Here is a 13,737-nt window from a genome sequence, read left to right as displayed (position 1 = left end):
CAGAAAATCTGAGGTTAAGATACACGTATACATATATATATATACACACAACGTGAATGCGTAAAATTATCACTGTAGTTTTTTTTTTTTATTTATTGCTTAGGATTAGCTGGGTAAAGAATTTAGCTTTAATTTATGAAAAACTGCTATTTTAAAAACAAAAAAGGACAATTTAAGAAAATGTAGACTCTGTCCCATTTCATCAGATTTTTGGGTTACATTGCCTTTCAGTGGAATTCTTTGCAAACGTTACAAATCCCTGCAAAATTGAGAACTGTTGAAATACAAATCACGACCGTCTACTTTCAGAATATAAGGCAGCCTTCAAATTGCAGTCTAAACACTCAGAATGAACAAATAATTTCCAGCCTGCTGAAATGCCTCCCTCCAGCAGTTTTTTTGTGTTATATTACTTGATGATTACATTAGAGCTACCTCCAACTGCATCTTGTTCTAACAGAAGCTGTAGTAACATAGGAAAATCAGAAGCTCATTCCGGGACCTTTGTATTCTGGATCTGTGCCAAACTATTTAAATGAAGAGCATTCTCAGGACCATCAACAAGCATTGGTTCAAGCCTTTAAACTGTATTTACAATAACTTGCTGAGGCACACCATGACACATCCTTGGATCTTCATTCCTCACTTATACAGATGGCATGAACTTACTGTGTGAATCATGGCACAGGGGGGTGGCAGGGGACTGTATAGGTCCAGATGTTGGGACTTTACCAGAACGTACATCCAGAGCAAGGAACTTGGAAATACTCCTTTGTTTTCAGACTTGGTCTACTTACTGAAGCTCTGAGTTCCATGTTTCCTGGAGAAGCTGTACACAGAGGCCTTTCAGAACCAAAGCAGGACAGCTACAGTTTTTTTGTTTGTAATGATTCAGGCGCAAAAGCAGAAACTTTGATTCTTGTGTACTATGCCAGTTGTCCCATTTTGTGGGCAAGAGAGGTAAGTAAAAAGGGAACTGTATCTTCATTTAGTTTAAAAGCACCTGCTAACCCTCGTTTCAGAAAAGATGTTTTGTTTTGTTTTTTGGTCAGTCTGACATGAGGGAACAGATGTTTCTAAACAACTTCAGAGGGAGAAAGTAAAACGTAGAGATACGAGAGTAGGATTAAATCCACAGAAGCAGCTCCTTCCTGCTTTACCCTCAGCCTCAGTTGAGTGCCATAAAGGAGAAACTCCTGGGTACCTAAACTGAGTTCGGAAAAACTTCTTAATTTATCCAGATAACTTCTCTGCTTCTTCTACATTGTAGAGGAGTTATAAGAATCAATTAAATAGCTATGAAGTACTTTGAAAGGTGACAATAATGAAGTGCCATTCTGTTTCAGAAGCTGCTCTCAACTAACAAGATAAAAGTATTGGCGAGATGAGGCAATTTTGAAAATAAATGCTAACTTGTTATAACAAAGATTACGGGGCTAATAACGCACATATGGTCTCAGATGACTCCAAACGTACAATATTCTCATCTCGGATACAGAATCAGGTGTATAATCACTGCTAACAGGTAAAGAGAAAAATACAGTTTTAAATTAGCATCAGGCATAATCTTGTGTCTTTTATCCATCAAATGTTACACAGAATAAACATCTCTTAAAATAGAGAATGGTGCCACAGCAGTGTTTATTTGTATGTAGAAAAATGAAAATGACAGATGTTTTTATTACATAGCTTCTGAATGCACTTAACTTTTCAAGATCTGTTTTACATGACAGTTTGTTTTGTACTGCACATACCAAAAACTAAGGCAGCAAACAGATTCCTCACAATTCTATGTCAAAATATGTCATCTCATTTCAAAACCAGAATGTCATGGTACCTAAAACTCACAGCTCTAAAATGATGAGGAATGCTCTTTAAGATGCTGCCTGACATGCATTCATGCTAGAACCATAGCAGTATCATGATCGTTACCGTGCAACAAGATTTATCATTCACCGTGTAAATGATTACAAGCCTCTGTCAGCTCCTGAATCTTAGAAGAGACATGTTACCTAAGCATGCTACTTTTTTCCTCTTCTTCCAATGTCTGCCCAAAACGTATGCAAGTCTTCAAAGCTCACATAGCAGACAGACCACATCACTTGTGATTTATTTGACATGACCAGGGTCTCAACAACAAGCTGCCTGCTGATTTAAATATATTTTTAGAGCCAAATGGAATGAAGAATAAAATTATGGATATTAAAAAAGGAGTCAATAGCAAGACGATGGATAAGACTCAAGTGAGATCTCACTTTACATATCAAAACATCAAAAGCACCGAGGACTTGTTTTACCTCATTTTGACATCTAAAACTGGTTTTGGAGAACACATACCACGAACCCGTCTGACTAACATAAGGTGCTCTAACAAAGAAGCTATTCTGCAGGCAAGCAAACACCAGAGAACAAATTGCAGGGTGTTTTAGCTACACTGTCAAATAAAGTGAGGTTAAACCTCAGAATCTGCAAATACAGAGCTTTCCACTATCTCTAGGTGTCCAGTACACGCAATATCCCTAGTTAGCTGAGAGGCATAGCTTTCTATAACCTCTTCCCCGTCAATCATGTACAAAGGGAATGAAAAAGGGCCAAAAAAAAAAAAACATGGCTTATTGTCAGTGAAAAATCAGCACCATATATATAGAATAAGGTGCGCTGAGAATTCAGTGTTCATTTATAGTACTACAAGTGAGTACTTTTCCAGTAGCTTAGTCTCTCCAAACCAAAAAGAAAAAAATCAAAAAAGTATCATCCTGCATTGCTATTACTCTCTATGTCATGTATTCATAACTACAAGACATGAAGCAATCAGGAACCAAATCCAGCAAGTCCACCAGCATAAGGCCATAAAACTTTCTTAGCTATGAGTGCAAAAGAGCTTTTTAAGAAAACCATATCCTCTTCACTAGAATTTCCACACAACAACTTGATCTTTGGTCAGCTATTTTAATTGGCTGCTATGCACATGCCACATTTCTATTCAGGATCTTTACAGCTTCAACTTCCAGCCACTGTTATGCTTTTGTCTGCACTATTAAAGGGCCCACTACTATCAGATTTCTGTTCCTTGTGTACGCAATTAGAGGCTGTAATTTAAAAAAAAAAGTCCTTTAATCTTCTCCTTCATATTAAAAATATAAACCCATGGAAATTGATCTCTCATGACATGCGTTGATTTCCAATCCTTTAATCATTTCCACAGCTCTTCTGAGCCCTCTCCATTTTCTCCCAGTGTCCTCCTTGCAGCATGGATTCAAAACTAGACAAAGTATTCTAATAATCACATACAGAGTTTGTGTAATACCCCTAGTCCAACTTTTACTCCCTGCTCTTTATCAAAGCAAATGAGATTGAAAAGTGGTTAACCATTTGCATTCAGTTTGTCTTCCATTCTTTGTGGCTGCTCATGTACTAATGTTCCTAGTAATGAATTCTTAATCCAGTAATTAGGAAAACAGTGTAGTTTACAGCTATCCTTCTTTAGTTATCATACCTAAATGATTTAATTTATCTTCCTTAATAAGGTCCAGCCCTGTGGAGTTACAAGGTTTTGGAAGCACTAACTATAATATTTGATTGTTCTCATAAGACAAGTACCGAGAGAAGCATTAAGAATATACATAAGCAATGTGTAGAGTAAAAGGCTATGTCAGAACTAATTAGTCAGGACGATCAAGAACTTCTAAGATATGAATTTTAAGAGCCAAGTATTCAGTACTTACACATTCGGTGTGTACTGGATGCACAGCAAACAGCAAAGCAGCTAGAAGAGATGTCTTTGGAGCCAGGTTTAGCCTTCTTCCTTTATTAGTGAATTGCAGCCCACCCAGTAATATTGAGAACACATCAACCATCAGCACGGAGATAACACAATGCAGTATTATATTGATGACATGGAAACCAACTGGGTAGAAGCCTCCAGCAAAAAGGTAATTAATTCTGTATACAAACAAAAGCATTAAGGTTAAGAATTGCATAAATAATTAGAGATATGCAAACAGAAAACCCAACCAAACTCGATTAAAAGATCATATTAGAAACAAACAAAAAAGAACCCCCAAAGGCTGAAAAATAAAAGCAACCCCCAGCACGCATAGTATTACCACTTCACCACCATGGCAGGCTAGAAACACCATCCTGATCTTTACTCAAATGTATTCACATGGGATAGAATATTTAGCATAATACCTATTGTCTCCAAAGACATATGTTAATACTACTGTATTAATCATACCTATGGTAAGTTAGATCTGATGACTTCAATGTTGCAATGTAATAGTGTCCCTCAAATAAACAACCCAGCCTGCTGGGGGATACCTTGGGCTTAAGAGACATTGTGTCCACATGCAAATTGACTATTTTAAAGAAATCCATGTAGTGAGGGAACTGATATGCACAGAAACGAAGATTTCCACTGATATTTTAGCAGAAAAAATGTCCTCGCATTTGGACTGATGATGTGGAAACCAACTGGGCACAATCCAGCATCAATCCAGAAAGTAGCCAGGTAGCAAGTCTTAGTAACTAATTTGTGAGACAGCCTAGAGACAGGTGTCCTGCAAGTATCTGAACCAAGAAGAAGTGTAAATGAAAATTCAGTCTAAGACCCTATTCAAGATAGGAACTTTGAGACAAAATGCAGAGGGAGAAGCACCTTGTTATTTTTGTGTGCTTTTACCACTAGGTGAGATATACAAACACTTAAGTAGGGTAGTGGATTTTATATACTTCATTTGGCCAGTCTGCATCTGACTTAGTGAAATCTATTAAAAATACCTAACTTGTTATAAACGTGACACACATAAAAATTAGACCTTGGGGAATGAACGAAGCTAGTACTTGTAAAAAAAAAATAGCATTTTATGGACCATCTCCACGATTGTCTGTATTTTCAGATGTAGCAATGACTGTAAACCAGTTCTCTCTAAACTAACCAGAATATTACTGAAGATGGAATATACCACAGAGACCTTGAAAAGAAAGGAAAGCATGTGCTTGTGTAATACACTGAAAGCTTTAGTAGGTTTAAGACACTGACACATTCTCTTCAGTCATGTATTTTCCTCTGTGACAATGCGAAGAAACCCTAACAAGACTGTGAAATCCAGTATGCTGAGTACTTAAAACACTAACACTGAACTCGAGTCCAAACTTTTGCTTGAATCTGAGGAGAAAGCACAGGAATACTCGTTCCCCAATCACTTAGTCTCTGCCTTAGACTGGACACAATTGCCTAACCGGTGCCAGCTCCACATTCTGTAGCAGCGGGTCCCACAACATAGGGCTGTATGGGGAAAGTAAAGAAGCTTATGGCCGAGTTCTCAAATCTTCTCTGCATTACTGTGCCCAGTTGCTACATGTTTTTTGTACAAGGATTTGGGCAAGCAGTAGACATTAGCTAAGCATCTTTTTCTCAGACACTCACTTCAAGCAAAAATATCAGGGGGGAAACTATTCGGTGACCTAGTAGCAAAAGGCCACATCGGATTGAAACTATTTATATAAAAAATAATTATCCAACAGGTCACTAGCAAAGCAGAGAACAGAAAAAAACAGCAGCAGCATAAGTGGCAGCATGACTAAGCAGAGGCAACGCACATCTAGTTCCTTGATGATGTGACCTCATCAATGTGTGACCTCAACCATATCGCTCCTACTACCAAGGTAAACAAAACGCCATTTCTAAAAGGAAATACAAAATGTCAAAATAACACATACTTCAAGAAAGAAACAATTTGAAAATCAAAACTCTATTTGAGATTAAGGTAATCAGTTTCAGGAAAGGCAGCCAACTCCCTCCAGACACTCTGTCTCTCCCCTTTCCCCCTCTTTCCCTTTTCTTGTTTCCTCCTCCCTAAAATCAATCAAGCCAATAAGTGTTAAAAAACTTCAGACCTGGAGCTAAATGACAAGTCTCACCTGAAAGTCAGGACAGTCAGTGGTCGATACGACTTATGACTGGTATTGCTGCTGAGTTTGCTACCCCAAAAGTCATGATGCCACAGGTCACCAAGTGGGGTTTCTGCCCTGAGGTCCTGAAATAAAACATCAGATTCTTAACGTTTCAGTTTGGTTCAAAGCAGCTATAGCACAATCAAGTTATAGCTAATACAAGCTCATGTTACCACAGACATAACGGTGTTTTGTTGGCTCACTACTGACATTGATGAGGCACCCAAGTTTTCAATGAAGGTCAAATTTTGGATGCCTGTCATCATGAAGGTCATGTTGCTTGGATTCTGTAAGTAGACATAACTACATAAATACTCGTAGTTCTACTAAATTTCGTATCAATTGATAATCTGGTGCAATAATTGAGATATAATGCACATAAAAGAACCTTCACCTAATAGTTTTGTAAAACATCTTTGATTTTAGGTCTAGGTTATCTTGCAAAAGAGACCAAAGTAGAAGTACAAACTGTCACAAATAGCTATTTTTCTACCAGTGTCAGAAGGTCAACTATTAGTGAAAGCAAGAAAGCAAGGAGACTAAATATAGAAAACAACAATTAGCCCTTTCTGAAGCCTTACTTTGCACAGAACACTATTTAAATAGCTTTGTTTTTTTTAATCCTTAATGCAAGAAAGCAAGAAGCAAATTCTTCTGCATACTGTTCTAAAAGATTAATAGCAGAAGATTAAAAAAGGGAATGAACTATGTTAATTTGGGGTGGGGTCAGGGCCTATAAAAAAACGTAACGCTGCAAAGGATAAGTATACTCTTTCCTTTTATCTTCAAACCATGCTCATAATGGAAAAATCCAAATAACCTGACTATTGAATGGAAAACATACACTTTGGAGAGGAAAAAAATAAGGAAGCCACCTTTCCAAAGAAATTGATTTTGTAGCATCCTCAGCTTTCTTTGAGAGCAAGCTGGGAAGCTCAATCTAACATATTTATCTTCTGCCCACCCCCTATTCTCTTGCTTCCCTGGGGAAAATTCTAATAAGTACCAATTCATACTAGAGCAAACGCAAAGGTTAAATACACTTAAGGCAGAATCTATGAACAAAATTGTACCAGCTAATGAACAGCTTTCATATGAATGCTGGTATTACACCTGCATTCAGACCCAAGTTAGTCTACCCCCACCTTCTCTCCCTAATTTTTTTTTTTTTTTAAACAGACCAACAAATCAAAACAGTCCAAACAACCAATCCAAACAACACTAAGCAGGTAAATCAGGTTGTTGAAGCCCTGACAGGGCTTACAAAGCCTGGTGTGCTATGTCTCACTTATTCTACATTTCCATCTCCATACAAGACTGCCCCATTGTAATAACCTCATCTCACTAACCACAGTTCCTCTCAAACACTGCTACCATCCCACTTGCCTCTACTGTATCTTGAAAGCCTCCTGTGGCCTCCAGTACCTTCCACCTCATCCTTAGGTAGGACTTCTGGTCTGCCAGAAAGGCAAGAGCCAACATATACCACCGCTCGTCCCAATGTACACCCAAGTGTTGGGGTGACACTGCCTGGTCACTGCTAAACTGAACTTAAAATAACTGAGTTTTTCTTGCTTCTCTCTTAATACATTGTCTTCTATCCCTCCAAAAATACAGAAAAATATTTATTTCTATCACTTGATCAAATTTAGCCAGTGTTAGATAAGAAGTTCGAAAACAATTATGTAGGCTAAAAATCTTGCAACCTACTCTCAAATGAAGAGAAGCATTCTCTAATAGGTTACTAATAAACATGCAGAAAAGAGCAAAGATAACATGATAGTCTTTGAAAAGTCCCATGCTGCAGATGTGAATTAAGGCATTCTCACAGAAAATCCCAAGAAATCAAGACAAAGTGGATCCTATTTTGGTCTAAGAATTATCAAGGTGCAAAACTTCTTTAGTCCCTCACAGATGTTTGCATTGTAGAGTGACAGCTAAGAATTTCTTAGCTATTTTTGCTCCCAGGACTGCAATTTTGGCCTTCAGCACCTAAATTCCTGTTCCATTCCTCACTGGTATGCACAAACCCTCAAGGCGATAATCTGACTCTCAGGGAAAGAGTGAACCTCACCAGCAGTCCACTAAATCAATCAACATGGCCTGCTTTTACCGGGGCAAATTGGGACCGGGTTGTACACCAGCACATATTGCAGCCTTTGTACTCTGCACGGGGGATTTGTTGGTGGCAGTGTAGCCCTCAGACTGTTGTCCCAGCACTGTTCCTTATGCATGTTTGCCTAAGGAATGGACTATGAAAGAAACTTTATTCTTTTTTTTTTTTTTAAAGGAAGTAGCACAATTTTAAAAGTATGTCCTCCATGTCACAGATAACTGTAATAACATGAGATTGGAAATATTCGAGTTGAGTAAGGCTAGATTTCCCATTCATCTTGAATCAGTCTTCTTTTGTCTTCAACGGGCAGGATACAGGAAAAGCTGAATACCTGGAATGATTTAGTGATTAGATTATACTTCCTTCTGACTCAGAAAGCTTCAGTCATGTATCTTGTTGCCCAGAGAGGTTGTGGATGCCCCATCCCTGGAGGTGTTCAAGACCAGGTTAGATGAGGCCTTGGGCAACCTGGTCTGGTGGGAGGTGCCCCTGCCTATGGCAGGGGGGTTGAAACTGGGTGGTCTTTAAGGTCCCTTTCAACCAGAGCCTTTCTATGATTCTATGATTGTTCATGTACCTAAGTTTTGTTAGAGAAAGTTATTTACATTAATTTTGCCACACAGTGGACTTACCCTAAAAAAGCAATTGTTTGCTCTAAGAGTCATAACTGTTTAAAAGTTAGGTATGATTTTCTCTATCATACATATCAAAGTACATAGCAAAGAATCTCTAAACATTTGATTAGCAGCAGCCTACACAAAGCAGGGTTCAATACCTGAAGAAAGGTCAGGTTTTTCTGTATGAAGGCTTATGCAAAAAGACAAATCGTATCTGAAAGTTTGTCTTAATACAACTGTTTGACTTGCTAAGTAAGCAAATAAATGAAGACAAAAAACCACTGTTGTGTACCACTTAAAATAATGCTACGTAAAATGACAAAACTTGGAAAAAGCCTCATGCCCCATTTATTGGGATTATTATCTAATATCAGACTGTTCCACAACATGGTAAGCATGGGGTCAACTAACAGTGTATCTTTTGTTTAAAAAAAATAAATAATCAAAGATTGGGTTTGGGGGAGAGCTAGTAAATTAACAAAAATGTTGGTGTGTGGTACCCAAGAAAATACTGATAAGGTAATGTTCAGTAAATCTACAAAATTATTTTACCTGCTGCCTTTCCTATTGAGCAGGAACAAAATAGGCCATATCTTTTTTTCCAATAACCCCTGCCTTTGCTACATGCTCTTTCTCACAATTAAATGCTCATTGCCTCTGCATTTTTCTTGTGGATTTTGTATTTCCCTATATTTGTTTGACCCATGTTAAAATGGTACTGTCAACAAAATCTCATTTAATTTCCAAGGGATATTGGAAGATTTTGATATGAAAAATAGAGTAAGCCTCACAGTCTTTTTTTCAACATACAGACTAGGTAAGAATTAATCTATTTAAGCAATTGGATGAATTTCTCAGCATTGCCAACAGCTATAATCCTGGTGCAGGTTGTTGTGTTGCATAGATAAACTGAAACACTTCAAAACGTAGAAAGTGGAAGAAACGGAGAAAGATTACAAGTGTGGAAATTCTACAAGAACAACCAACCTGCCTTGTTTCACCATCAGTCTTTTGTTTGTGCTTTTAGGAAATTAAAATATTATAATTGTGTCCCAAAACGAAACTTTGCAGAACGAAACGTTCCCAGGAGCTGGGTAATTTAAAAAATAATGCCAAAAATAAAATCACTGTAGGTTGTTAATTTGTTGATAGTATTCTTGTAGGAGCTTTGAGATTTATTTCCAATTTGACAGATATATTTTCCCCCATCCATTTATAACTCAAGGCACGAAGACTTACACAATCAAAATATAAATTTGTCTGAGTAAACTGTAATTCTGTGAAGTTCTTAAATGCACATTGCAGTTAAGTTGCCTCTAAATTTTGTGCAAGGTCAAAAAACATGAATTGTATTCTTCTAGATGTACGAGTCTCTGTAAATTATCCTCCCTCTATTCCCATAGCATCAGGAAAACAGAATCAACAGATGAGGATGACTCATTTTAGTCTGTGCTTCTCTTTCCAAAGCTGTCACAAGTACCTTCCAGAACAGCGTAAGAGCTGCTGTGCAACACCATGACCCACTCACGACCACAGGCCCACTAACCGCTACATGTGATTTTATGAAGGGTCTCAACGATTGATGACACTCAGCTGCTCAAAGTAAAAGTGAAAAGAATCGTGACTAGAGGTTTGTTTGGGTCGCAAGTTAACTTCTAAGTATTTCAAGAATTGTTTGTTTCATCTACGATCAGTTTTAAAAAAGAGCACAAAACCATCCTGCCCCTATTTCAAAAAACACTGCCATCACAGGAATATTAACTGCAGAAGGAGCACAGGAAAAAGCAGCTTTCCTTGCTCTTATAACATTTTTATGGTATAAACCACAGCTGGAGAACCCCTGCACCCTACAGCCACTTAGTGATCTTGCAACCAGTTTATTCATACACTTTATTCATCTGTCACTGTGAGGGAATAATGGAAATTTCTCTTATTACTATCAATGGATATTAGAAAATCTACAGCATACTCTTACTTAGAAATGAGCATAAAATTAGATCTGTAGGCAGTCTTGATAAACAGGTACCCTGTGAATAAGTGTTATTAAACATCACATCCAAATTCACTGCAACCCTGGACGATGCTTTCTTAGATGACAAGCAGACAAAGTCCATTTGGTTTAACAAAATGGATCCCTTCCCCTTGACCATATAGCAAGACTTGTCCAGCACAGTATTTCACTTGGAAAAAAATTAAAGGTAACATATTCTAAGGGAAGAAAAAACTGATTAATTTCTTCCCGCTTTTGCCTTAGAACCCAGGTCAAGTTATTCAAATATCTTTAGGAATAAGACTTTTTATAAGCTTACTCATGCTTCTGTTTTTTCTGTGGAACACTTCTGCACAGTTTGTTTGTCAACTGTAAACAAGGCTTACTTGAAAAACAAAAACAAAAATAAAATTCAAAAAAGGGAATATCAGAAGGAAGTTCTCCATTAGGATGAATATTTTGGGCCTACTTAAATGATAATAGGAGAAGAAATAATGACAACAATTTAAGTCAAATGGAAAGAAAACAACAAAACAAAAGAGACAAACCTTATTATTGATGATGGCCTCAGAATCATCAAAGACAAAATCTCCATCATAACTGTTAGCAAAACAGAGGAAGGAAATTAATGCCACAACAATTTTAGCCCAGTATGACGGAAGGAGAACCCATGATATGTCATGGTCCAGATTAGGTTCTGCTTGTGCCATTCTGTGAAACACTTGTTCCAATTTAGGAGCTTCAGCATTATGTTGGTTGCAAATCTGAAAGGAATATACAGAAATGCACAGTTTTACATTTGACTAAAAAATAATAATAACATGGCAGGTCGGAAGAAAAAAAATGAAATTTCAATCAACCAAATATCTTTATTTTACTGTGTTTCATAATTACCAGAACATACCAAAACATAATTTTGTACTTCAAATTTGGAAGACAGACACAATTTCTCACGGTCTATACACAGAGATAAAAGCCAAAAAATTCTGAAATTCTAAGCAAAAGCTCTGGCACAGATAAATTCTAAAACGTTGAGCAAGTCACTTTTATCTGTTTCTTACTATTCTTTTCAAGTGTAACATGTAGGGCATAACAGGGACTGTGGAGCATTTACAAAATTCTTAAGAGAATGATAAGCACTGTAATTTCCTCACAGGGAGTGGAAAAAAAAAACAACAAACCATAAGCAATTGCAAAAAGAACTCAACTCAAGCCAAGTCCATTGAGTTAAGGGATCTAGTCTTACATATAGCCCATACTGGGAATACATACAGACATCACAGGGAGATTAGAGACTGGGCCCTAAATCTCAGCAATTCAAACAATGAGACAACAAATATCATATAATTAGGGCTCAAAGGAACATTTACTACATCATGCTGCACACCTACAGTGCAGCACAGGCTTAATTCCACTACTGTCATCAAACACATATAGTTGTTGAGGTAGATGAGAGCGACCACACAACCCAACAGCACTGAGCTGAGTATCAGTGTGAAGGTACCAAGACTGGAAGTTCACCCACGAGCCACCTTTACTCAGCAGGGTGTCATCTGATGCTCCAAAGCCAGCCCTCTGCCTGGGCGGCTATGCTGCCTCTGCTTCTCTGCTGCTCCCACAGTACTGAGAGTGGTTTTATTACTGAGTGCTGCTGTAAATGGCAGGGGGGGAGGTTACAAACGGGAAACTACAGTAATAACAGGAGCACATGAAGTTTTTATTTGCAAGCTCCATGAATGACAGGCACATACCGGAGCCCAGCCTCACAATTTCTAGAGTCCAAAGCTTAACTTATTAACTTTCTTCTTATTTGCTGGCTCTTTTATACCAGCTTTACTGCTGCACACCTAAATATATTGCATTTAACGTTCTAACCAAGGAAAAAGCTCCAGCTATACGGCTTTCCGAACAGACTCGACCATCAGGGCTGAAAAGACATTCGCTTGGCAGCTTTCTGTCCCCCCCAACCCCCCCCATGCCCACGGGCAGGCTGTACTCCCTGTGCTACCAGCAGCCCTTCTAGCTGCGAGGACCAGCAGCAGCGCTCCCCAGCTCGGCGCCAGGCACACGGAGCTGTGAGAGCTGAGCAAGAGCGGAGCTCCTTGGCGGGGCAGCCACTTTAGGAGCAAAAGAAGAGCAAAACCTCCTCCCAAAGTAACCCACCTCTGTGCTCCCACTAACCCACCCTTGTGCTCCGAGGTCGTCGGGAGAAGATAAGGCTGAGAACAAGAGGGTTAACCAGAGGGAAGCACACCGCGCTGCCAGAGGGACCAGCCCCCGGTCACAACGCGCCCCTGCCCTCACCCCATTTCCCCCGCAAAGTTTCCCCTCAGCCCCCGCCCGGGGGGCTCCCTGCCACTCACCCCCCAGAAAGGGGGCTTCGGGGGGGGGGGGGGGGGTCCGCTGCTCGCCCAGGCGGGGGGGGGCTCCCCGGGACGCCGCATCCCCAACAGTCCTAACGGCCCCAACGGTCCTTAACGGTCCCAGCGGCCCTTCACGGGTGTCGCATCCCCTTGTCCCGTCCAGCTCCGCCGGCGCTCCGGCCGCTTAGAGGGGGAAAGGGCAAGCCCCCCCCGGCGGGGACGGGATCCGGGGTATTGGGGTCGCGGGGTGTGGGGTTGGGGCCGGGGTCCCCGCCCGCCGTTACCTGTGAGGAGCCGGAGCCCGCGCGGCGCCCGCCGCCCAACTCCCCTCGCGGGGAGCGCCCGCCGCTCCGGCCGCCGGGGGAGGGGCCACTGCCGCCGCCGCTTCGCCTCTTGGTCCCGCCCGCCGCGGCCCATTGGTCGCCTCGCCGCCCCGCCCCTCCTTCGCCCCGCCCCCTCGGGGCAGCCCCGCCCGCTCATTGGCGGGGGAGGCGGGGGGTGGCGGTGACGCGGGGAGGGGGCGGGGCGAGAGAGCGGGGCTGGCGGAGCGCCCCCCTCGGCTCCGGGCGGTCGCCGTCCCGCTCACCTGGCTGGCTGACCGTTGGGCTGACCGTTAGGGCGGCCGTTAGCGCTGCCGCGGGGGGGCTGTGGCGGTTGTCGCCCGTAACCCGCTGCCACCACCCGTCCGGCTCAGCT

The 13,737-nt window shown here is 40.7% G+C and overlaps 1 protein-coding gene across 3 annotated transcripts in view; it reads right to left on the bottom strand.

Moving 5' to 3' along the window:
* TMTC4 (transmembrane O-mannosyltransferase targeting cadherins 4) overlaps positions 1-13,406 on the bottom strand; it is a 50,329-nt gene extending 36,923 nt beyond the window's left edge. Inside the window, exons 1-4 of one of the 3 annotated variants that reach the window (XM_040537967.1) lie at positions 13,326-13,406; positions 11,227-11,442; positions 5,923-6,038; positions 3,726-3,942 (exon numbers count right to left, since the gene is read on the bottom strand). In XM_040537967.1, the coding sequence (XP_040393901.1) occupies positions 3,726-3,942; positions 5,923-6,038; positions 11,227-11,388 (495 nt within the window). In that variant the 5' untranslated portion in view covers positions 11,389-11,442; positions 13,326-13,406. Of the gene's footprint in view, positions 1-3,725; positions 3,943-5,922; positions 6,039-11,226; positions 11,443-12,199; positions 12,778-13,325 lie in introns of those variants that run through there. The other 2 variants (XM_040537959.1, XM_040537951.1) reach the window with 2 other exon arrangements.
* Positions 13,407-13,737: the final 331 nt, after the last annotated feature.

Source organism: Cygnus olor, chromosome 1 (assembly GCF_009769625.2).
Source record: "Cygnus olor isolate bCygOlo1 chromosome 1, bCygOlo1.pri.v2, whole genome shotgun sequence".
In the NCBI taxonomy this organism is placed as follows: domain Eukaryota; kingdom Metazoa; phylum Chordata; class Aves; order Anseriformes; family Anatidae; genus Cygnus; species Cygnus olor.
Note: the sequence above shows the minus strand (reverse complement) of the source record. Positions and strands in the feature narration are given on the sequence as shown.